General features: G+C 40.1%; 1 protein-coding gene across 2 annotated transcripts in view; it reads left to right on the forward strand.

Annotated features, from left to right (window-relative positions):
• Window positions 1-26,579, forward strand: part of ZBTB49 (zinc finger and BTB domain containing 49) — a 207,681-nt gene that overhangs the window by 151,428 nt on the left and 29,674 nt on the right. For both annotated transcript variants that reach the window (XM_053704144.1, XM_053704145.1), the window contains one exon: window positions 16,766-16,839. In XM_053704144.1, the coding sequence (XP_053560119.1) occupies window positions 16,766-16,839 (74 nt within the window). The remainder of the gene's footprint in view (window positions 1-16,765; window positions 16,840-26,579) is intronic.

Genomic DNA, 26,579 nt, shown 5'->3' on the forward strand with positions numbered 1-26,579 from the left:
TCTAGTTTCTTTTTGTACCCAATTCAATCTTTACTGTGATGAATGTGGATCGGAAGCCGGGATAGCCGCTGCCGGTGTTGTAGTGGTTTCAGTATGTCGAGTTGGTTTGTCTCTGCGATTACACACACTTGAAGAAGTAGATGCTGGGGTATTGTGGTAGTGTGCTTTAACCGTTAATCCTTTTGTCAGATGGCTGGGCTTTTTGCCTGGTTCAGGTTTTCAAAACCTCTTGAATTGTTGCGAATGTGTTCTGTTTAGATCCGTACTCTATTTGTTTCAGAGTATCCGATCTGCAGGTGTCCACAGGTTTCTTTAGGCCCAATTATTAGGTAAGGTATTTCAGTTGTTCTTGGCGGTCCTTTGAAAGGAGGACTAGGTGCTTTGAAGGTTGTTCTTGAACGCTTCAGAATATCTTTCAAGCGTATTTGTTGGTCCGTGGTTTGATGTAGTCTTGGCGGTCCACTTCGAAAGTGGACTATGAAAATGTTCAGTGTGGCAAGGAGTAGGCAACGCGTTTCAGCTGATTAATACAGCCTTTATCAAGCATATGCTTGATAAAGGCTGTATTAATCAGCTGAAACGCGTTGCCTACTCCTTGCCACACTGAACATTTTCATAGTCCACTTTCGAAGTGGACCGCCAAGACTACATCAAACCACGGACCAACAAATACGCTTGAAAGATATTCTGAAGCGTTCAAGAACAACCTTCAAAGCACCTAGTCCTCCTTTCAAAGGACCGCCAAGAACAACTGAAATACCTTACCTAATAATTGGGCCTAAAGAAACCTGTGGACACCTGCAGATCGGATACTCTGAAACAAATAGAGTACGGATCTAAACAGAACACATTCGCAACAATTCAAGAGGTTTTGAAAACCTGAACCAGGCAAAAAGCCCAGCCATCTGACAAAAGGATTAACGGTTAAAGCACACTACCACAATACCCCAGCATCTACTTCTTCAAGTGTGTGTAATCGCAGAGACAAACCAACTCGACATACTGAAACCACTACAACACCGGCAGCGGCTATCCCGGCTTCCGATCCACATTCATCACAGTAAAGATTGAATTGGGTACAAAAAGAAACTAGACCAGAAACAAAGTATCCCAAAAGAAACAACGGGTAAGATTTATTATACCTACACCAACTAAGGAAGTTAATGTGAAGGACAGATAACCAAAACTACTTAACAGTGACTTATAATCGCAATATATATAGCAATTAGATAAAAACGTGTTGCAGCACGCCCGCACATACTATCCCCACGGAGGACTTAACAACAGCGCTTTTAACAAAAAGCAATTAACAATTACTCTAACGATCACGGCAGAAAGACTTTATCTTTCATAACTTATACGATTTTTACTGTATCACTTTATTTTTGTTTCACTTTTATTATTTGTTACTATTGTTGATACCATTGACGCTATTTTAATTATATTGTTGATACCATTGACGCTATTTTAATTATGTATGTTCAGCTTTAAACAAACGAATATGGTAAATATGGTAATTAAGAATTAATATTGCGAATATTCTTTGTGGATACCATACTTCTTCACAAGTCCACTATATCAAATCCATAAAAAATATCTGCAATTAAACCAAAATTCAAAAATTCAAATATACAGATATGTTTGTATAACACACTAAGTAACAGGGATTGGAAAACATATTATATCATTTTATTCACACTGTATGGTTGGCCAACCAGTTAGATTTGTTTTAAGAATCAATTTCTATTGTTTTAAATTTTATTGTATGTATTTATAATTCTAAAAATAAATAGATCTCATTGAATCCAACTACATAGTAAGACTATCTTTCCTTATTGGGTAATTAAGCACAAGCGCTTAAGAGTCTCATCCAATCCAGATTTTACCCCCACTTTGAAGTTTGTGAGATTACTTCTTCGAGACTCCCTAGCTTTTACCCCCACAGCGCATAGTTTATTAACCCAACACACCAGTGAAGATAGCTTGCTTTCCTCTCCTTCTGTGTCAACACCAGCTATGCCCGCGCAGGCGATGCCCAGTACATCTAGCGCACCAATTGCGATTACTATGCAACAATTAGCGGCAGTATTGGATAATCCTATCTCAGCATTTTTTATCCAAACTGCCAGCTTTTCCTAGGAAGCGTGATTGCTCAGTTTTAAACACAGACAATGAGCAAGCAGACGCAGAGGATAATTTATCTGTAGTGCCCTCACATCAATCTGACTTGGCGGTGAGGGAGGGCCTGTCTGAGGGAGAAATTTCTGACAGGAAAAGTTTCTCAGCAGGCAGAGCCTGATACCATAACATTTAAATTTAAGCTAGAACACCTCCGCGCCCTACTTAAGGAGGTCCTGGCTACACTTGATGATTGTGATCCTTTGGTGATCCCAGAAAAATTGTGTAAAATGGACAAATTCCTAGAGGTCCCAGTACACACTGATGCGTTTCCGATACCTAAGAAGGGTGGCGGATATCGTGACTAAGGAGTGGGAGAAGCCAGGTGTACCTTTTGTTCCCCCTCCTATATTTAAGAAAATGTTCCCAATTGTTGACCCTAGAAGGGACGCGTGGCAGACGGTCCCCAAGGTAGAGGGGGCAGTTTCAACGCTAGCTAAGCGCACGACTATACCAATAGAAGACAGTTGCGCTTTCAAAGAATAGAAATTAGAAGGTTTACTTAAGAGAATATTTGTTCTACAAGGTTTCCTTCTTCGACCAATTTCCTGCATTATTCCTGTAACTACTGCAGCGGCTTTTTAGTTTGAGGAACTGGAAAACTCGCTCCAGAAGGAGACTTCTTATTTCGAAGTCATGGATAGAATTCTTTCATCACAGATGCCGCTTTGCAAGTAGCTATATTAGCGGCGAAAAATTCTGGTTTTGCCATCGTGGCGCGCAGAGCGCTTTGGCTAAAATCATGGTCGGCTGATGTGTCGCCCAAAACAAAATTGCTTAATATTCCTTTCAAGGGTAAGACCCTATTCGGGCCAGAGTTGAAAGAGATTATTTCAGATATCACTGGGGAAAGGGCCATGCACTTCCACAAGGTAGACTCTTCAAGGCTAAAAACAAGGCCAATTTCTCCAACATAGGTGTGTCCGGTCCACGGCGTCATCCTTACTTGTGGGATATTCTCTTCCCCAACAGGAAATGGCAAAGAGCCCAGCAAAGCTGGTCACATGATCCCTCCTAGGCTCCGCCTTCCCCAGTCATTCTCTTTGCCGTTGTACAGGCAACATCTCCACGGAGATGGCTTAGAGTTTTTTAGTGTTTAACTGTAGTTTTTATTATTCAATCAAGAGTTTGTTATTTTAAAATAGTGCTGGTATGTACTATTTACTCTGAAACAGAAAAGAGATGAAGATTTCTGTTTGTAAGAGGAAAATGATTTTAGCAACCGTTACTAAAATCGATGGCTGTTTCCACACAGGACTGTTGAGAGGAATTAACTTCAGTTGGGGGAACAGTGAGCAGACTTTTGCTGCTTGAGGTATGACACATTCTAACAAGACGATGTAATGCTGGAAGCTGTCATTTTCCCTATGGGATCCGGTAAGCCATTTTTATTACAGAAAGAAAAAAAGGGCTTCACAAGGGCTTTTTAAGACTGTAGACATTTTCTGGGCTAAATCGATTTATATATAAACATATTTTATACTCCATAGCCTTGAGGAATTATTTTAATCTTGGGAATTATGTAAAATAACCGGCAGGCACTGTATTGGACACCTTATTCTCTAGGGGCTTTCCCTAATCATAGGCAGAGTCTCATTTTCGCGCCTCTATTGCGCACTTGTTTTTGAGAAGCATGACATGCAGATGCATGTGTGAGGAGCTCTGATACATAGAAAAGACTTTCTGAAGGCGTCATTTGGTATCGTATTCCCCTTTGGGCTTGGTTGGGTCTCAGCAAAGCAGATACCAGGGACTGTAAAGGGGTTAAATATAAAAATGGCTCCGGTTCCGTTATTTTAAGGGTTAAAGCTTCCAAATTTGGTGTGCAATACTTTTAAGGCTTTAAGACACTGTGGTGAAATTTTGGTGTATTTTGAACAATTCCTTCATACTTTTTCGCAATTGCAGTAATAAAGTGTGTTCAGTTTAAAATTTAAAGTGACAGTAACGGTTTATTTTAAAACGTTTTTTGTACTTTGTTATCAAGTTTTTGCCTGTTTAACATGTCTGAACTACCAGATAGACTGTGTTCTGAATGTGGGGAAGCCAAGGTTCCTTCTCATTTAAATAGATGTGATTTATGTGACACAAAATTTAGAGAAAATGATGCCCAAGATGATTCCTCAAGTGAGGGGAGTAAGCATGGTACTGCATCATCCCCTCCTTCGTCTACACCAGTCTTGCCCACACAGGAGGCCCCTAGTACATCTAGCGCGCCAATACTCCTTACTATGCAACAATTAACGGCTGTAATGGATAATTCTATCAAAAACATTTTAGCCAAAATGCCCACTTATCAGCGAAAGCGCGACTGCTCTGTTTTAGAAAATACTGAAGAGCATGAGGACGCTGATGATATTGGTTCTGAAGGGCCCCTACACCAGTCTGAGGGGGCCAGGGAGGTTTTGTCTGAGGGAGAAATTTCAGATTCAGGGAAAATTTCTCAACAAGCTGAACCTGATGTGATTACATTTAAATTTAAATTGGAACATCTCCGCGCTCTGCTTAAGGAGGTGTTATCCACTCTGGATGATTGTGAGAATTTGGTCATTCCAGAGAAACTATGTAAAATGGACAAGTTCCTAGAGGTCCCGGGGCCCCCCGAAGCTTTTCCTATACCCAAGCGGGTGGCGGACATTGTAAATAAAGAATGGGAAAGGCCCGGTATACCTTTCGTCCCTCCCCCCATATTTAAAAAATTGTTTCCTATGGTCGACCCCAGAAAGGACTTATGGCAGACAGTCCCCAAGGTCGAGGGGGCGGTTTCTACTCTAAACAAACGCACCACTATACCCATAGAAGATAGTTGTGCTTTCAAAGATCCTATGGATAAAAAATTAGAAGGTTTGCTTAAAAAGATGTTTGTTCAGCAAGGTTACCTTCTACAACCAATTTCATGCATTGTTCCTGTCACTACAGCAGCGTGTTTCTGGTTCGATGAGCTAGAAAAGGCGCTCAATAATAATTCTTCTTCTTATGAGGAGATTATGGACAGAATTCATGCTCTCAAATTGGCTAATTCTTTCACCCTAGACGCCACTTTGCAATTGGCTAGGTTAGCGGCGAAAAATTCTGGTTTTGCTATTGTGGCGCGCAGAGCGCTTTGGTTAAAATCTTGGTCAGCGGATGCGTCTTCCAAGAACAAATTGCTTAACATTCCTTTCAAGGGGAAAACGCTGTTTGGCCCTGACTTGAAAGAGATTATCTCTGATATCACTGGGAGCAAGGGCCACGCCCTTCCTCAGGATAGGTCTTTCAAGGCCAAAAATAAACCTAATTTTCGTCCCTTTCGCAGAAACGGACCAGCCCCAAGTGCTACGTCCTCTAAGCAAGAGGGTAATACTTCTCAAGCCGAGCCAGCCTGGAGACCAATGCAAGGCTGGAACAAAGGAAAGCAGGCCAAGAAACCTGCCACTGCTACCAAGACAGCATGAGATGTTGGCCCCCGATCCGGGACCGGATCTGGTGGGGGGCAGACTCTCTCTCTTCGCTCAGGCTTGGGCAAGAGATGTTCTGGATCCTTGGGCACTAGAAATAGTCTCCCAAGGTTATCTTCTGGAATTCAAGGGGCTTCCCCCAAGGGGGAGGTTCCACAGGTCTCAATTGTCTTCAGACCACATAAAAAGACAGGCATTCTTACATTGTGTAGAAGACCTGTTAAAAATGGGAGTGATTCATCCTGTTCCTTTAGGAGAACAAGGGATGGGGTTCTACTCCAATCTGTTCGTAGTTCCCAAAAAAGAGGGAACATTCAGACCAATCTTAGATCTCAAGATCCTAAACAAGTTTCTCAAGGTTCCATCGTTCAAAATGGAAACCATTCGAACAATTCTTCCTTCCATCCAGGAAGGTCAATTCATGACCACGGTGGATTTAAAGGATTCGTATCTACATATTCCTATCCACAAGGAACATCATCGGTTACTAAGGTTCGCATTCCTGGACAAGCATTACCAGTTTGTGGCACTTCCGTTCGGATTAGCCACTGCTCCAAGGATTTTCACAAAGGGGTACTAGGGTCCCTTCTAGCGGTGCTAAGACCAAGGGGCATTGCAGTAGTACCTTACTTGGACGACATTCTGATTCAAGCGTCGTCCCTTCCTCAAGCAAAGGCTCACACGGACATTGTCCTGGCCTTTCTCAGATCTCACGGGTGGAAAGTGAACGTAGAAAAAAGTTCTCTATCTCCGTCAACAAGGGTTCCCTTCTTGGGAACAATAATAGACTCCTTAGAAATGAGGATTTTTCTTTCAGAGGACCAGAGATTCACTCCGTTGGTGGCTGTCCCTGGACAACCTGTCACAGGGGATGAGCTTCCGCAGACCAGAGTGGGTCATTGTCACGACCGACGCCAGTCTGGTGGGCTGGGGCGCGGTCTGGGGACCCCTGAAAGCTCAGGGTCTTTGGTCTCGGGAAGAATCTCTTCTCCCGATAAATATTCTGGAACTGAGAGCGATATTCAATGCTCTCAAGGCTTGGCCTCAGCTAGCAAAGGCCAAGTTCATACGGTTTCAATCAGACAACATGACGACTGTTGCGTACATCAACCATCAGGGGGGAACAAGGAGTTCCCTGGCGATGGAAGAAGTGACAAAAATCATTCAATGGGCGGAGACTCACTCCTGCCACTTGTCCGCAATCCACATCCCAGGAGTGGAAAATTGGGAAGCGGATTTTCTGAGTTGTCAGACATTTCATCCGGGGGAGTGGGAACTCCATCCGGAAATCTTTGCCCAAATTATTCAATTGTGGGGCATTCCAGACATGGATCTGATGGCCTCTCGTCAGAACTTCAAGGTTCCTTGCTACGGGTCCAGATCCAGGGATCCCAAGGCGACTCTAGTAGATGCACTAGTAGCACCTTGGACCTTCAAACTAGCTTATGTATTCCCGCCGTTTCCTCTCATCCCCAGGCTGGTAGCCAGGATCAATCAGGAGAGGGCATCGGTGATCTTGATAGCTCCTGCGTGGCCACGCAGGACTTGGTATGCAGACCTGGTGAATATGTCATCGGCTCCACCATGGAAGCTACCTTTGAGACGAGACCTTCTTGTTCAAGGTCCGTTCGAACATCCGAATCTGGTCTCACTCCAACTGACTGCTTGGAGATTGAACGCTTGATCTTATCAAAGCGAGGGTTCTCAGATTCTGTCATTGATACTCTTGTTCAGGCCAGAAAGCCTGTAACTAGAAAAATTTACCACAAAATATGGAAAAAATATATCTGTTGGTGTGAATCTAAAGGATTCCCTTGGGACAAGGTAAAAATTCCTAAGATTCTATCCTTTCTTCAAGAAGGTTTGGAGAAAGGATTATCTGCAAGTTCCTTGAAGGGACAGATTTCTGCCTTGTCTGTGTTACTTCACAAAAAGCTGGCAGCTGTGCCAGATGTTCAAGCCTTTGTTCAGGCTCTGGTTAGAATCAAGCCTGTTTACAAACCTTTGACTCCTCCTTGGAGTCTCAATTTAGTTCTTTCAGTTCTTCAGGGGGTTCCGTTTGAACCCTTACATTCCGTTGATATTAAGTTATTATCTTGGAAAGTTTTGTTTTTGGTTGCAATTTCTTCTGCTAGAAGAGTTTCAGAATTATCTGCTCTGCAGTGTTCTCCTCCTTATCTGGTGTTCCATGCAGATAAGGTGGTTTTACGTACTAAACCTGGTTTTCTTCCGAAAGTTGTTTCTAACAAAAACATTAACCAGGAGATAGTCGTGCCTTCTTTGTGTCCGAATCCAGTTTCAAAGAAGGAACGTCTGTTGCACAATTTGGATGTTGTTCGTGCTCTAAAATTCTATTTAGATGCTACAAAGGATTTTAGACAAACATCTTCCTTGTTTGTTGTTTATTCTGGTAAAAGGAGAGGTCAAAAAGCAACTTCTACCTCTCTCTCTTTTTGGATTAAAAGCATCACCATATTGGCTTATGAGACTGCCGGACGGCAGCCTCCTGAAAGAATCACAGCTCATTCTACTAGGGCTGTGGCTTCCACATGGGCCTTCAAGAACGAGGCTTCTGTTGATCAGATATGTAAGGCAGCGACTTGGTCTTCACTGCACACTTTTACTAAATTTTACAAGTTTGATACTTTTGCTTCTTCTGAGGCTATTTTTGGGAGAAAGGTTTTGCAAGCCGTGGTGCCTTCCATCTAGGTGACCTGATTTGCTCCCTCCCTTCATCCGTGTCCTAAAGCTTTGGTATTGGTTCCCACAAGTAAGGATGACGCCGTGGACCGGACACACCTATGTTGGAGAAAACAGAATTTATGTTTACCTGATAAATTACTTTCTCCAACGGTGTGTCCGGTCCACGGCCCGCCCTGGTTTTTTAATCAGGTCTGATAATTTATTTTCTTTAACTACAGTCACCACGGTATCTTATGGTTTCTCCTATGCAAATATTCCTCCTTTACGTCGGTCGAATGACTGGGGAAGGCGGAGCCTAGGAGGGATCATGTGACCAGCTTTGCTGGGCTCTTTGCCATTTCCTGTTGGGGAAGAGAATATCCCACAAGTAAGGATGACGCCGTGGACCGGACACACCGTTGGAGAAAGTAATTTATCAGGTAAACATAAATTCTGTTTTTCGTTCCTTTCGCAACTTCAGGAACGGACCTGCTTCAGCCTCTACAGCTACTAAGCAAGAGGGTAACGCTTCCCAGCCCAAGCCAACATGGAAACCTTTGCAGGGCTGGAACAAGGGTAAACAGGCCTAGAAGCCTGCTGCTGCTACCAAGACAGCATGGAAGGGTAGCCCCCGATCCGGGAACGGATCTAGTAGGGGGCAGACTTTCTCTCTTTGCTCAGGCTTGGGCAAGAGATGTTCCGGACCCCTGGGCACTAGAAATTGTCTCTCAGGGGTACCTTCTATTTCAAAGACCTTTCCCCAAGGGGAAGGTTCCACATGTCTCACTTATCTTTAGACAGATAAGGAGATAGGCATTCTTACTTTGCGTAGAAGACCTTTTAAAAATGGGAGTGATACACCCAGTTCCGACAGCAGAGCAAGGACTGGGTTTTTACTCAAACCTGTTTGTAGTTCCCAAAAAGGAAGGAACTTTCAGGCCAATTCTGGACTTAAAAATTCTAAACAAATTCCTCAGAGTTCCATCATTCAAAATGGAAACCATTCGGACAATTTTACCAATGATCCAAGAGGGTCAATATATGACTACCGTGGACTTAAAGGATGCGTACCTGCATGTTCCTATCCACAGAGATCACCTTCAGTTCCTGAGGTTCGCCTTTCTGGACAAGCATTACCAGTTCGTGGCTCTTCCTTTCGGATTGACCACTGCTCCCAGAATTTTCACAAGGGTGCTAGGGTCCCTTCTAGCGGTGCTAAGGCCAAGGGGCATTGCAGTAGCACCTTACCTAGTCGACCTGTTAATACAAGCGTCGTCCTTTCACAAAGCAAAGGCTCATACAGACATTGTCCTAGCCTTTCTAAGGTCTCACGGGTGGAAGGTGAACATAGAAAAAAGTTCTCTGTCCCCGTTCACAAGGGTTCCCTTCCTGGGAACAATAATAGATTCAGTAGAAATGAAGATCTTTCTGACAGAGGTCAGGAAGTTAAAACTTCTGAACACTTGTCAAGTTCTTCATTCCATTCCTCAACCCTCCATAGCTCAATGCATGGAGGTAATAGGACTCATGGTCGCAGCAATGGACGTGGTTCCATTTGCTCGAATTCATTTAAGACCATTGCAACTGTGCATGCTCAAACAGTGGAATGGGGATTATGCAGATTTGTCTCCCCAGATTCAAATGGACCAGAAAACCAGAGACTCACTCCTCTGGTGGTTGTCTCTGGATCACCTGTCTCAGGGAATGAGTTTCCGCAGACCGGAGTGGATCATTGTCATGACCGACGCCAGCCTCCTCGGCTGGGGCGCGGTCTGGGAGTCCCTGAAGGCTCAGGGTCTATGGTCTCGGGAAGAATCTCTTCTCCCGATAAACATTTTGGAATTGAGAGCGATATTCAATGCGCTCCATGCATGGCCTCAACTAGCGGAGACCAAATTCATCAGATTTCAGTCGGACATCATGACGACTGTAGCTTACATCAATCATCAGGGGGGAACAAAGAGTTCCCTGGAGATGAGGGAGGTATCCAAATTCATCAAATGGGCAGAGGATAATTCCTGCCATCTATCAGCAATTCACATCCCAGGAGTGGACAACTGGGAAGCGGATTATCTGAGTCGTCAGACTTTCCATCCGGGGGAGTGGGAACTCCACCCGGAGGTTTTTGCCCAGTTAGCTCAACTATGGGGCATTCCAGATCTGGATCTGATGGCGTCGCGTCAGAACTCCAAAGTTCCACGTTATGGGTCCAGATCCAGGGATTCCAAGGCGACAATGGTAGATGCCTTAGTAGCACCTTGGTCGTTCAATCCAGCTTATGTCTTTCCACCGTTTCCCCTTCTCCCCCGGCTAGTAGCCAGGATCAAACAGGAGAAGGCTTCGGTAATTCTGATAGCTCCTGCATGGCCATGCAGGACTTGGTATGCAGACCTGGTGAATATGTCATCGGTTCCACCATGGAAGCTACCTTTGAGGCAGGACCTTCTAATTCAAGGTCCATTCGAACAGGGTTTTCGGAATCAGTTATAGATACCCTGATCCAGGCTAGAAAGCCTGTCACCAGGAAAATTTACCATAAGATATGGCGGAAATATCTTTGTTGGTGCGAATCCAAGGGTTACTCATGGAGTAAGATTAGGATTCCAAGGATTCTATCTTTTCTCCAAGAAGGACTGGAGAAAGGTTTGTCAGCTAGTTCCCTAAAAGGACAGATATCTGCTCTGTCTGTTTTGTTACACAAGCGTCTGGCAGCAATGCCAGATGTTCAGGCGTTTGTACAGGCTTTAGTTAGAAGCAAGCCTGTCTATAGACCTGTGGCTCCTCCATGGAGTCTAAATTTAGTTCTTTCAGTTCTTCAAGGGGTTCCGTTTGAACCCCTACATTCCATAGATATCAAGTTACTATCTTGGAAAGTTTTGTTTTTGATAGCTAATTCTTCTGCTAGAAGAGTTTCTGAATTGTCTGCTTTGCAGTGTAATTCACCTTACCTGGTGTTCCATACAGATAAGGTCGTTTTACGTACCAAACCTGGTTTTCTTCCAAAAGTGATTTCCAAAAAGAATATTAACCAGGAAATAGTTGTTCCTTCTCTGTGTCCTAATCCAGTTTCTAACAAGGAACGTCTGTTGCACAATCTTGATGTGGTTCGTGTTTTAAAGTTCTATCTAAAAGCATCTAAAGACTTCAGACAAACATCATCCTTGTTTGTCGTCTATTCTGGCTAGAGGAGAGGTCAAAAGGCGACTGCGACCTCTCTGTCTTTCTGGCTGAAAAGTATCATCCGGTTGGCTTATGAGACTGCTGGAGGGCAGCCTCCTGAACGAATTACAGCTCACTCTACTAGAGCTGTGGCTTCCACATGGGCTTTCAAGAATGAGGCTTCTGTTGAACAAATTTTACAAATTCGATATTTTTGCTTCTTCAGAGGCTATTTTTGGGAGAAAGGTTTTACAAGCAGTGGTGCCTTCCGTTTAGGTTACCTGACTTGTTCCCTCCCTTCATCCGTGTCCTAAAGCTTTGGTATTGGTTCCCACAAGTAAGGATGAAGCCGTGGACCGGATTCACCAATGTAGGAGAAAACAGAATTTATGTTTACCTGATAAATTTCTTTCTCCTACGGTGTATCCGGTCCACGGCCCGCCCTGGCATTTGGTCAGGTTTAAATTTTATTTTCGGAAACTACAGTCACCACTGCACCCTATGGTTCTCCTTTTTCTCCTAACCGTCGGTCGAATGACTGGGGGGGGCGGAGCCTGAGGGGAGCTATATGGACAGCTCTGCTGTGTGTTCTCTTTGCCACTTCCTGTAGGGATTGAGAATATCCCACAAGTAAGGATGAAGCCGTGGACCGGATACACCATAGGAGAAAGAAATTTATCAGGTAAACATAAATTCTGTTTTTTTATTTTATTTTAAACTAAACATAAATATATCATTTAAATTATGTTTAAAATAATAAAATAAAAAATAACTACATTTTAAATTAGATATAATACTTAAAATATTATGTATTATACATTCCAATGCATATCATTTTAACATTGGATATAAATGTAGCAACATAGCCCCTATAGTTATAATAGGGAGTTTTTTGTTGTATACTTTATTAGTCAGATTGCAAACATTACGTAGTTCTATGCGTTCTGTGGGAGTTAGCTGGGCATTCCAAGGCGAGTATAGGGAAGTTTAGGTTAGTTCTGTGTTTCAAGGGAGTGTAGCTAAAACATGACGTAGTTGAAAGCGGTATTAGGGAGTTACCCGGGTGTTCCAGGGGGAGTAACCCATAGTTTGAGTGGGATACATCACAAGCAGTGCGATATATTCCAATCTCTGAATTACAGGTTACAAGTAGGGTGTCAGCCATGTTTGTCTTGCCACCTTTTCAGTGGCGAGACTTTACAGTGTTTCAGTAAGGTCACACAGTGTTCCGACACAGAAACCATGTTTGGTTTCATGGATCACACTTTCTGTGCCGTGTAGGACCCCCCCCCCCATCCACAGAAAGGGCCAAAAAGTTGTGATGTCGGCAATGTGTTTTGCTGATGTTGTGCTCCCTGTTATTTCCCATTCGTAAACACATCGCCACTTGCCGGCACTTTGTGGGTCTGCCCCCTTTTTTTTACAATATGTTGTTGCTTTGAAAATCAGGGCCCAAGGAAGATGGATGGGGGTAACATCCAGTAGTTAGCTCTCTAGTCTCACTAGAACTAATCTGCAATCTAGTTTGTCTATTCTGTAATAAACTGAGTTGTGATACTTTTTTTTTGTTGAGACAAAAGGTATTTTTTCAAGTTGGAAACCTTCTCAGGTTTCTCAGCCAGAATACATTATGATGAAATAATCTATAATTCCAGCTGTTTGAATTAGAGAAGAAACACCTATTGAAAGGGGAGAACAGACATTTTGGGTTTGAAGAAAGAGTAAAGAAGTAGTCTTGCTTAGAGAGGTTAAGTGTAAAATAATAGGAGTTGAAGATGAACTTGTGAAGAAAGTCTGCTGAACACAGAGGTTTTCTTAAATGTTGCTCAGCAGTGCAGGAACATCTGCATAAGTGCCAAATTCTCATGGACCAAAGTAAGAGTAGAAATGTAGTGACAGATAAATTGGTCAGGGCAAGAAAATGAGGAGATAGAAGAGAGCAGTGGTTAAAGTGTTTGAGAAATGTTGCTGATAATGTGACTTAATCCTTCTGTGGAGTTTAGTGTGAGGGTTAGATGGAGGGAGAGTAGTAGTATGTGATATTATAAATGATGGTCAAAGAGGAAAGGGGAATTTATGAAGTTTGAGGGAGAGCATAGATTTCTGAAAATCAAATCAAGGGAGTGTCCATCTTTTTTTTTCTGCGCTTCAGGCCCTCTTTGTTGAACCTCGGGAGTCAATGATAAATCTCGAAAGATAAAAATAGGGAAAGACCTTCAACACAACCTTATGTATTAAATGGGAAAGTACAGGATATGTGTGTATTAAACAGTGTTTATTCCTTCTTTAAACAGGCTCCACTTTGTGAGACAGGATGTTAAAAAAACTTTGTTTAATATCAGTATAAAAGTTCAGTAAATAGTATTAAAACAAATTGCTCAGCACATTTCAGCAGCAATCTGCCTTTCTCAAGAGCAAATTTAAAATATCAAATGAGCTAAATCACTTTGCTTTACACATCCCGCCATTTATATACTGTCTCCTCACTGAATCAAATTAGGCTACCAGGTGGGGTGGGAGTGGGGGGCTGCAAACACTATACAACCTGCTTGCGTGAATGAAAAGCCTCATTATCTTTAAATAGATGTATATTTTATTTTGACTAAATTTAATCCTAAAAAAAGTTTTATAACTTGCTAAATAATTATATTTTCATTCACATAAGTTAACAATCTATTATTTAAAACATCAAAATCTTATATAGCCAATCTATAAGTAGAGGCACATATAAATAAACCAATCATAATATGAATGATTAAGTCCTTAATCAGGAACTCATGAATGCCGATATTTCAAGTCCATCAGTCACTTTTTTACCAGCCAATCATTGAAAAGAACGTCATTGACGAGGCGTGTCCCTTGGTCCGAGTAATGTTAGCCTCACAAAGTTCTCAGTCAAGTAGTGTTTGGAAAAAAAAAAGTCCTCAATTAGGTAGTTCAGATAGGAATTACGTGATTTGATATATATTATGTATGGAAAAAACTGTGAAAAGAAAAAATGTTTACAAAAGCTTTATCTCTAGAACTGGAAAAGAGTTCATAATAAAATCCTTTATTAGCGGCAAAACCCATAATGCAGTATATTGACTTGAATGTGGATGTTGGGGGCAATACTTAGGACAATCCTCTTGTCTTTTTAAAAACAGAATCTTAGAGCATTTTAATAAAATCTCTAAAAAAAAAAAAAAAAACATGAAGAGTCCTTTCACATTGTAAGAGATGTCCATCCTACAAAAGTGAGACCTTCCAATAGATAGCAATAGAGAAGGTTTCACCTTATTGGAGAGGGGGGCAATATAGAGTAGTCACTTCTTAAAAGGGAATTATGGTGGATTTTTCAGTTTAAAACGTATATGGAATGGTGTTTAAATAAAGATATCAGTATAGCACCTGTTTATTTTAAGGGACAGTCAACACCAGAATGTTTGTTGTTTTAAAAGATAGATAATCCCTTAATGACCTATTCCCCAGTTTTGCATAACCAACACAGTTATAATAATACACGTTTTACCTCTGTAATTACCTTGTATCTACGCCTCAGCAGACTGCCCCCTTATTTCAGTTCTTTTGACAGACTTGCATTTTAGCCAATCAGAGCTGAATCCATGGTAAATTCACATGCATGAGCTCAATGTTATCTATATGAAACACGTGAACTAATGCCCTCTAGTGGTGAAAAACTATCAAAATGCATTTAGATTAGAGGTGGCCGTCAAGGTCTAAGAAATTAGCATATGAACCTCCTAGGTTTAGCTTTCAACTAAGAATACCAAGAGAACAAAGCAAAATTGATGATAAAAGTAAATTGGAAAGTTGTTTAAAATTACATGCCCTATTTGAATCATGAAAGTTTTTTTTGGTCCTGACTGACCCTTTATCTAATTATTTTTTCATGATGAATTAGTCTTTCTTAATCACTTATAGATAATCTTGTATAACTTATAATGTATAGTGTTTCATTTGTTGTTCACAACGATACACTCAATATCCTTTTTTGAGTAAATGATATGCTTTGCAAATGAATATATTAATGTTCAATCTATTTCTATGAGTTCACTATTCTGTTCTATTTACACACTTTTAAAGCACTTTTTCTTTCACAGTTTTGTGATACATAATATATATTTAATCGAGTCATGTATTTTCTATTTGGACTACCTGATTGAGGACTTTTTTAATGAACACTACTCGATTGAGAACTTTGTGAAGCTAACATTACTCGGACCAAGGGACACGCCTCGCCAATGATGTTATTTTCAATATATGGCTGGTAAAAAAGTGACTGATGGACTTGGAATATCGGCATCCATGAGTTCCTGATTGAGGACTTAATCGTTCATATTATGATTGGTTTATTCATATGTGCCTCTCCTTATGGTTTGGCTATATAGTATTTTGATGTTTTTAAAAAATAGATTTAGTTACATGAATGAAAATCTAATTTGTTTTTCAGTAACAAATTTAGTCCAGATTCAATAATAAAATATACATCTATTTAAATATAATAAGCCTTTTTTTTATTAATGAAGGAGGTTGTATAGTGTTTGTATTACAGCACCACTTGTCTAGTGTCTTGTCCTTTGTTCAATTGTATAATTCTCTTACCTAATTCTTAGTACCTCACTTATAAAATGTTCACTTTAGAAATGTGATATTGCAACAGCGCTACGACCCTTCAATCCTCCCTCATACAAGTTCTACATTTCTAGGCCTCAGCAGTACTGAAAGCACCGTTTATTCCTGTACTGTATAAGGAGATATAATTTTGTTGCAGGTAGAACCCATCCTTTTCACTCTCCCTCAATGTGCTGATTCTGTTCTCTTGATCAAGCAAATCACTTATTTTTATTTTTTTATATATAGTAATAGACCTCCCTATACCCAGTCACTCAGACCCAAAGCATGTATGACACCCTGTACTCATGTTATACTATATTCTAAAGCAGTGTATCTCTCTCTTCTTTTTTTCGTGAATTACCACTTGATGAAAATAAAACCTCATCTCTTCTTCTGATTTACAACCATGATGTATGTTTGGGCAAGGCTCAGTCACTGTAATATAAAGGCCTTACCTGATATAGAAAATAATCATCTAATCATATTTGTACAGTTTGAAGCCAGCAGAGGGCGCACATCACCAATATATATATACATACATTCATTATATACATATACATACACACATACACACACACACACACACACACACATATATATATATATATATATATATAAAATTTCTGAGCAAATTAAATGATTTCATTTTTCTTTTATTTTGTGTTGTAATACTAAATTCCTTTATTTTTCAGGCTGGCAATCTTCAAACTCATTTACGGCGACATTCTGGCGAAAAACCTTATATATGTGAAATCTGTGGGAAAAGGTATGAACAAAATATTTTATATGACAACTGAACCAGACAAAGCTGCATTATTTGTTAATATATCATTCTGATCATGGCCATATTTTTAGCTTGTTTGTCTGTCAGAACATTACCTTACTGAAACTGCTCATTTGTCTCAAATATTTTCTTTCCAGTGTCTTAAAACTGAAGCACCATCACTGAAGTACAAATATAGGGCACAACCAGATGATTCTCATGTTTCCTTTAATAATAGCTAATTACTTGATATTCTTGATACTCACTGGTGGGTATATAGCCTCGTGCCACTTAAAAGGATGCTTAAGTCAAAAATATACTTTCATGATTTCGATAGAGCATGCAGTTTTGAGAGTTTAAGATTTACTTTCATTAAAGGGACATTAAACCCAAAACAATTCTTTCATGATTCAGACAGAGAATACCATTTTAAACAACATTCCAATTTACTTCTATTATCTAATTAGTTTCACTCTTTAGATATCCTTTGTTAAATAAATAGCAATGCACATGGGTGAGCCAATCACATGAGGCAAATATGTGCAACCACCAATCAGAAGCTACTGAGCCTATCTAGATATGCTTTTCAGGAAGGAATATCAAGAGAATGAAGCAAATTAGATAACAGAAGTAAATTATAAAGTTGTTTGAAATGGTATTCTCTATCTGAATCATGAAAGAAAAAAATTGGGTTTAATTTCCCTTTAACATTATATGCACAAGAGGCACCAGCTATTACTGAGCATGTGCAAGAGTCCACAGTGTATACATATATGTGTCTATGATTGGCTGGTGTCACATGATACAGTGTGCCAGCACGTTGAAGTACATTTTTAAAAATTTCAGACAAAAAATCTGCTCATTTTAAATTCAAGTAAGTGCTATAGAATTGTCTTTTTTATTATGTACTTGTAGATTATGCATTTCTACTATAGATAATGGTAATTTAAAGGGACACTAAAGTAAAAATAAAATTTTCATGATTTAGATAGAGCATGCAGTCTTAAAGGAACAGTCTACTTGAAAATTGTTATTGTTTAAAAAGATAGATAGTTCCTTTTTGTCGTTAAATCGCCAATGAAGGAAAACAATCTCAAAGTGAGAATAATACTGCAGAGTTTATTTCACGAATATATCTGGATATGTTGCTCTTTTAAAAAAACAGATATATCTGACAATCACATGACAAACCAGGACTTTTATACCTTAACAAGAATACTCTACACGTCAGGCAGTTGCAGTGAGTTACAGAAAAGCAGCATTAAAGGGACAGTATACACCAATTTTCATATAACTACATGTAATAGACTATAAAGAAGAATATGCACAGATACTGCTCTTAAAATCCAGTATAAAACCATTTAAAAACTTACTTAGAAGTTCCTAATTTCGCACTGTTGATGAGGTTAGGCTGGGACACCCAGTGAAAGGGGCTGGGAAACAGGACCAGCAGACACCCCCCCTCCCCCTTCCCTGCATATAGAAAGACAGATTATACAAACAGGAACCTCAGGACTCTGTAGACATCAGTATACATCTAAAACTTTGGGGCTTGGTTAGGAATCTGAAAATCAGTACAATATTATTAAAAAAATAAAACCTATATATTTTTACAAAAACATTCCCAGATGTGCTAAATAAATGAATCATCTACAAAACATTTATGCAAAGAAAAATCTAGTGTACAATGTCCCTTTACGGGAGTGAGCACAATGTTTTCTATATGGCACACACGAACTAGCACTGTCTAGCTGTTGTGCAAAATTGGAAAAGCTAATAAAAAGTAGTGGGATAAGGGTGGCCTTCAGGGGTTTAGAAACAGAGGTTATAAAGTATATTAATATAACAATGTTGGTAATGCAAAGCTGGAGAATTGGTAGTAAAGCCTTAATCTTTTTAAACAATAAAAAAATCAAGTAGACTTTCCCTTTTAAGAGACTTTCTAATTTACTTATCAAATTGTGCACAGTCTTTATATTCACACTTCCTGAGGCACCAATGAGAGTTCACAGAGTCTGTGATTGGCTGGCGGCATTCGCATGATACATGTTTAAATTTGTCAGAAAATAATCTACTGCTCATTTAAAATTCAGAGTAAGTGCTATTGTGTTTCTATTCTGCACTTATTGATTGTGCAATTATATTATTCAATGGACCTTTTAATATGCAGTGTTTTTTACGGATCTTCGTTTAAATATCTTATGATACCCTTGGTATTTCGTCTGTTACATTTGTATGGGTATTAAGCATTACTTTTAATAATTGATTAAATAATGTCATTATATCTGTACTGATAAATTATTTAAGCACATTTTTTCAGCAGCATTTATAATGAAAAATTAAATAGCATAATATAATAAAGGTTACATTTTAATTGCTATATTACTCACTTCTTGAAATGGGACGTATTTTATTCTTTAGTCTTTGTATTCAAATTTGTGACACCAGTGTGTTATCTCTGAACTTAAATTTACTACAATAAACCTTGTAATAATGGAAAATGCAAGCTGTATCTTGACATTAATATAACTGGAACAGGACTGAAACATCTGTGAGCTGTAGGTTTTTATAGCACAGGTTAAGATATAATGGAAGAATCAGTGAGGGGGACACCTCTGAAACACTCTTTGTCTACACCCTTAAAGGAACACTGAACTCAAATTAAAACTTTCATGATTGAGATAGAGCATACAGTTTCAAGAGACTTTCCAATTTACTTCCAATATCAAATTGTGCACAGTCATTTTATACGCACGCTTTCTGAAACACAAGCTACTACTGTACTGAGCATGTGCAAAAGTTCAGTGTATATGAGTCTGTGATTGGCTGATGGCGGTCACAGGATACATGGATACATTCCAACGAAAAACTCCCAGACCGGCTCAATCCATAGTAAAATTACAGATTGTATTGGGAAAAGCTCTAAAATAGAAAAACAACAAGTTAAAAAGGAAAGTCAGTAGAACACGTCTTTAGTCAAAACATATTTAAAGCAAGGTGCGCACCCACACTCATCTGATGCATTTCTGGTGATGACCTGTAATCATAGATCAAAATTGAAGTATATTTTGAACTTTGTCAGAAAAAAAATCTATTGCTAATTTAAAATTCAGAGCACGCGCTATTGTATTGATTTTCTATCATGTTCTTGTTGGTTATGCAACTATATTAAATGGTCCTTTAAGGAATTCTGTATCTCGGGGGTCCTCACAGTCAGAGTGCTAAACTGACTGATAGTGTCATTTTAGGGGTCTGATGAAGATTAGTGGGTTGCCATAAAGAATGCAGAGGGACAAGAATAATATTCTTCATCTAAGCAAAATAAAAAGGCTGGAGCTGAGATACAACTCATGCTACCTACGCAAAAAAAGCAAAAACAGAAAAGAAGCTGTCAGAAAAGGGAGTATATCGTTTTTAGGAAGGAAATTAAAATATCTACTTTCTATTCAAGTAGTAATAATAACATAATAAAATAATTACTTACACTTTGTCTTTTATAAGTAACAGTAATTGGATTAATTAGCCATCATTAGTGCAACACAGTGTTATGCAGCACATTGATTTAAAAAAATAAAAGGACCGAAACTTCCTAAATACAATGAAGAGTTATTTCATGTAGATTAGTGTCACATTACAGACCAATCTGATTACAAAATTTTAATTTACACCCATTAGTAACGCTATCCTTCTTGTGATTTAAACATTTTAAGTTCATGGAACTGACAGCTCTAAGCGGCTGCTTACCTTGCCTTATTGGTAAAATGGGTAAATTAATTGAAGTCTGGTTTCTCTTGGAGCCATAGGCTTCCCTTTTTTATGACCTTAGATGCCTGACAATTCTTCTGGAAACTTACATGGCCATTTTAGTTAAAAAATAATGACATGCTCTCATTATTCGGGATCCACATAGAACTTCTGCTGCTGACCCAATCAGTAGCGCTAGTCACACAACCAAGCTGTGCAGCTGATTGGCTCAGCGGCAAATTCCACTCGCAACCGTCAGTTCTCTGCAGCTCCTAAGTGGTACTTTAACTATATGTTAAACCCCCTTTTTTTGCATAGAATTGCAAAAATGATAATGATAAAATTATATGTAGTATTTTGTTTACTAAAATGGCCCTTTAAGTTCTTTTTTTCCAAGATTACAAAGCAAGTTAAAATTGGGGAGGTTTGATTGATAAACCACCCCAGTTAGTCTCTATATTTAGGAGGCAGGTAGAGATTGTTTTCTGAGGTTGCATTTTTTCAGTTTAGGAAATTCCATATAAGAGAGTACGAAGCAGAAGCAGAGATCCTTTAACAATATATGTCCGGGTTCTTCAAACCACAGGACGGGCCCTTTTTCTGGGTCACAACACTTTTTACTGGATTGGCAACTGTTTAGAAATTGCGCACAGCTGTGTAATCAATCGGTTTAACTTTTCTTTAACTGTAACTTTTTTTTTAACGGTGGCGGAGTGTAAGGTACTTTGAACATTACTCTACTTAATCCTAAATACTCTCTCTCCCCCCTGCACTTCAGCCAAACAACAGTCTCATTACTGCAAATCTGCTTCTCATCTCTTGTCACTCTCCCTCTTGCTCATACTAGCTGCTGGCGACATCTCCCCTAATCCTGGTCCCTCACAGCCTCCTAACCTTTCACATCCTTGTGTGCCTTTCAATAGACTTCATAAACTAAACTCTGGTAACCTTAATCACATTCCTCTTACATCTAAAAACCCCTCCCCCTTCACTTGTGCACTCTGGAACGCTCGCTCTGTTTGCAACAAGCTCACTTCTATCCATGATCTCTTTATCTCCCACTCTTAACCTTCTGGCTCTTACAGAAACCTGGCTCTCTGCTTCAGACACAGCATCCACTGCTGCACTGTCACATGGGGGTCTCCATTTCAGCCACACTCCTAGGTCTGGCAATAGACAAGGAGGTGGTGTCGGTATTTTACTTTCCTCTCGTTGCACCTTACAACAAATACAGCCCTTCTCTTCACTCACATTTTCTTCATTTGAAGCACACATGATTCGGTTATTCTCTCCCCTCTCTATACGTGTTGCAGTCATATACCGCCCCCCTGGCTCCCCAACTCCATTTTTAGATCACTTTGCTGCCTGGCTTCCTTATTTCCTTTCCTACGACACCCCTGCCCTCATTCTTGGCGACTTTAACATCCTTCTTGACAATCCCAATGCCTCCTCTGCAATACAACTTCTTCAACTGACTTCCTCTTTCGGCCTGTCACAATGGACTGACTCTCCCACTCACAAAGATGGTCATTCCCTTGATCTGATTTTCACCTATCGATGCACTCTTTCAAATTTAACAAACTCCCCTTTTCCTCTCTCTGACCATCATCTCCTAACTTGCAACATCACTTCCCTACCTACAACTCCCCCTCCCTCTACCCCTCACACCAAACTTCACAGAAGCACTAAGTCACTAGATCTGCATCAGCTCGCTAGCTCCCTCAAACCTCTCCTCTCATCCATCACCTCCTTTTCCTGCCCTGACCAATCTATCTGCCAGTATAATTCCTCTCTTACATCGGTCATTGACACTCTGGCCCCTCCAACCTTAGCTCAGAAACCACACTCTCATCCTCAGCCCTGGCATACTCCTCTGACACGATACCTACGCAGATGCTCCCGTACTGCTGAGTGACATTGGAGGAAATCTCGGAGTTCAGCTGACTTTCTTCACTACAAGTTCATCCTGAACTCCTACTATTCTGCCCTTAATCTTTATAAGCAACAATATTTTTCTAATCTCATCTCTACTCTTTCCTCTAACCCTAAACGTCTGTTCAACACGTTCAACACTCTTCTCCGCCCACCCCCACCTCCTAACACAACCTCTCTCTCAGCTCAAGATTTTGCAAGCCACTTCAACAACAAAATTGACTCCATCAGAAGTAAAATCAGCTCTCAACATACTTCCAATCTCCCACCCCCTCAAAAGCTCACGATCACCCAAAACCAAAATATCCAAAAATGCAGCTCTTTTGCCCCTGTTAATGAGGATGAAGTTTCTGCCCTTATACTGTCCTCCCACCTCACTACCTGTCCCCTCGACCCCATCCCCTCACAGCTACTCCCCTCCCTCTCTTCTACCCTCACCCCCATACTCACACACATTTTCAACCTCTCCCTCAGCACTGGTATATTTCCCTCATCTCTAAAACATGCACTGGTCACACCTATCCTCAAAAAACCTTCCCTTGATCCAACCTCCCCTTCCAATTACCACCCTATTTCCCTATTCCCTCTTGCCTCAAAGCTCCTTGAAAAGCTAGTTTATGCACGTCTATCCCATTTCCTTACACTAAACACTCTTCTTGACCCACTGCAATCTGGATTTCGTTCCCATCACTCTAAAGAGACAGCAATTGTCAAGGTTACCAATGACCTACTTGCAGCAAAATCCAAATGCCACTTCTCTCTGCTTATCCTCCTTGACCTGTCTGCAGCCTTTGACACTGTTGACCACCCTCTTCTGCTCCAAACCCTCCAATCCTTCGGCATCTGTGACACAGCTTTCTCGTGGTTCTCTTCCTATCTGACTAACCGTACATTTAGTGTAGCCTTCTCCGGAGCATCCTCTGCCCCGTTACCACTTTCTGTTGGGGTACCTCAAGGCTCTGTCCTTGGTCCCCTTCTCTTCTCAATCTACACGTCGTCACTAGGTTCCTTAATAAAGTCCCATGGGTTTCAATACCATTTGTATGCCGATGACACCCAAATCTACCTCTCTGCACCAGACCTACCTCCTTCCTTACTAACCCGTGTCACTAACTGTCTTTCTCACATCTCATCTTGGATGTCCTCTCACTACCTTAAGCTAAATCTCTCCAAAACTGAACTCCTTATTTTTCCCCCTTCTTCCAATGTCTCCACCCCCAAAATTTCTATAACTGTTGATAATTCCATCATTACCCCTACCCCGCTCGCCCGATGTCTTGGGGTCACACTTGACTCAGAGCTTTCCTTCACTCCTCACATTTCCGCTTCCACCTTAAAAACATTGCTAAAATTTGACATTTCCTTACACAAGATACAACCAAGATTTTAATCCACTCTCTCATCCTTTCCCGCCTCGACTACTGCAATTCCGTCCTCTGGTCTACCTAGCTGCCACATAGCTCCTTTACAATCCATTATGAATGCCTCTGCCAGGCTCATCTTCCTTACTCGTCGCTCTTCATCTGATGCACCTCTCTGCCAATCCCTTCACTGGCTTCCTCTTGCTTCTAGGATTAAACATAAAATCCTCACCCTGGCATATAAAGCTCTCAACTGCACTGCTCCCCCCTACATCTCAGAACTTGTCTCTAGATACTCTCCCTCCCGTCCCCTTCGATCAGCTCAGGATCTCCTCCTCTCTTGTTACTTCCTCACATTCACGTTTACAGGACTTCTCCAGACTGGCCCCCATCTTGTGGAATTCCCTGCCTCGCTTCAAAAGACTCTCCCTAGTTTTAACAGCTTCAAGCACTCCCTAAAAACTTTACTATTCAGGGATGCATACAACCAACACTAACCTTTCCTAACGCCATTGCTTTCCCCTTGAACCCCTTAGATTGTAAGCCTATGGGCCCAGCTGTTTACAGATCGCTTCATAAGAGCCGACTACAACAGTGAAACTCTTGGCAGGGCCCTCTACCCACTTGACCCCTACAAAAGCTATCCTGTACACCGACTATGTTTACAGCGCTGCAGAATTTGTTGGCACTCTACAAATACCTGATAATAATAATAAAAAAAAAACATTAACTACACAGCGCAGAGTCAGGAGGCGTTGGAGTTTGTATTCACTAAGGGTCCCTGCTGGCCAGTTCTGTATTGGGAGACGAGAAAGTGAGCGTTACCAAGTCATTGTGTATATTCACACTTGGTCTTCATTCCTCCTTGGCTAGCATTGCTACAAGGCCGGCCTGTATGTATATATATTTTTTCTAAGATACAGTGATAATTAATCAGTGGTTTAATGGGAACATCTGCTCTTAACTCTTTATGTTCCTCAAAAAAGCATGTATTACATGTTGTATACTATCAGTATATATGTAAAGAAAAGATCCACCCTAAAGAGCACTCGCTAAGTATAGATTACATAAAAGGTAGTAGCGACATAAAACATTAGAGACAAAAAATAATTCATCTATTAATTATTAAAAGTTAATTTTTAAATATCTGGGGTTAGTCCCTAAACCATAAAAAAACATGTAGTGGTTAACAATACTATACTCTATAAACCTAATGTATGTAGTACAGTGAGGTATGTGGACCTCTAAATCAATAATACTAACTGCAAAAGGGTAATATGGTCTGAAGCCACTATACGGAGGGACTAGAAGGGAAATATATACTTCAAGTAGAAATGGGGAAACAATCCCAATTGTAATAGCAGTACCGCACAGCCCAGCCCCTCAGAAAAACAGTTAAATTAAAGTATCAATACTATTAGTATATGTGGAACATTTTTCACACATATTTCTGTACGCTATACATCAGGTAATGAGCGACCATTACCTGATATATAGCGTACAGAAATATGTGTGAAATATGTTCCACATATACGAATATTATTGATACTTATTATACTATTATACTTATTATTGATACTTTAATTTAACTGTTTCTCTGAGGGGCTGGACTGTGCCAGATATTTTATCTATTAATTATTCAAACTTAATTTTTATTTATCTTTTGATATATGTCATGGTCTTTCCCCTAGCTAGTGAACATTTTCAAATGAATTCTAAAATCCAGTGAGACAAGCAGAAGGCTGTAATCATCAGGCTAGGCATGACCAAAAATGACTTGGTTTTATATCTGTCCTTCTGGAAGGGCAAACTTACTAGTTAAAGGACCAGTAAACACAGTAGATTTGCATAATCAACAAATGCAAGATAACAAGACAAATTCTTTTCTAACACATTTCAAAGTTATGTATATTTCCACTCCCCCTATACCATGTGATAGCAATCAGCCAATCACAAATGCATATACGTATAGTCTGGGCTCTTGCACATGCTCAGTAGGAGCTGGTAACTCAAAAAAGGGTAAATACAAAAGACTGTGTACATTTTTTCTAATGGAAGTAAATTGGAAAGTTGTTTAAAATTACATGCTGTATCTGAATCATGAACATTTAATAAAACCTGAGTTTCCAGGTCAATTTTACTATCCAGTCTGTCACTTAAAAAAAAAATCACTTTTAGGGAAGATAAAAGTCAACTGGGTAATAACGTGTTCATAATGTCTTGTCTTTCCGTCTGTCTGGCCAGGTCAAGAGGTCAAGTCTCTGTAATAATACTTAAACCAGACCTCTTAAAGAATTACAAACAAAAAAAACATTCTGGTGCATTTTCCGACAACATAAGTCTCTAACAAGTGCAAGTCTAAGAATACATTTTACTTTTCCTTCATTAAAGGGACAGTAAATATAAAAAAAATGTATATAATTCTGCACAAAGTACAGAATTATGTAACATTATCTTAGCGACAGCTTGTAAAATCAAAAGATATTGAGAGATTTTATTCCCTAAAGTTATACTTACCTCCGCTCCAGGCTCTTCTGATCATGTCTTCTTCTCAAAAGAAGTCGCGCTATTGAACTAAATGTAGCGTGCTCCCACTCAGGTCTGTGATTAGAGAGCACGTCTGCAAACCACTTTTGAAAAGAAGACATAATCACAAGAGCCTGGAGAGGAGAGACGAGGAAGTATAACTTTAGGGGATAAAATCCT

The sequence above is a fragment of the Bombina bombina genome, chromosome 2, assembly GCF_027579735.1.
Source record: "Bombina bombina isolate aBomBom1 chromosome 2, aBomBom1.pri, whole genome shotgun sequence".
Lineage (NCBI taxonomy): Eukaryota > Metazoa > Chordata > Amphibia > Anura > Bombinatoridae > Bombina > Bombina bombina.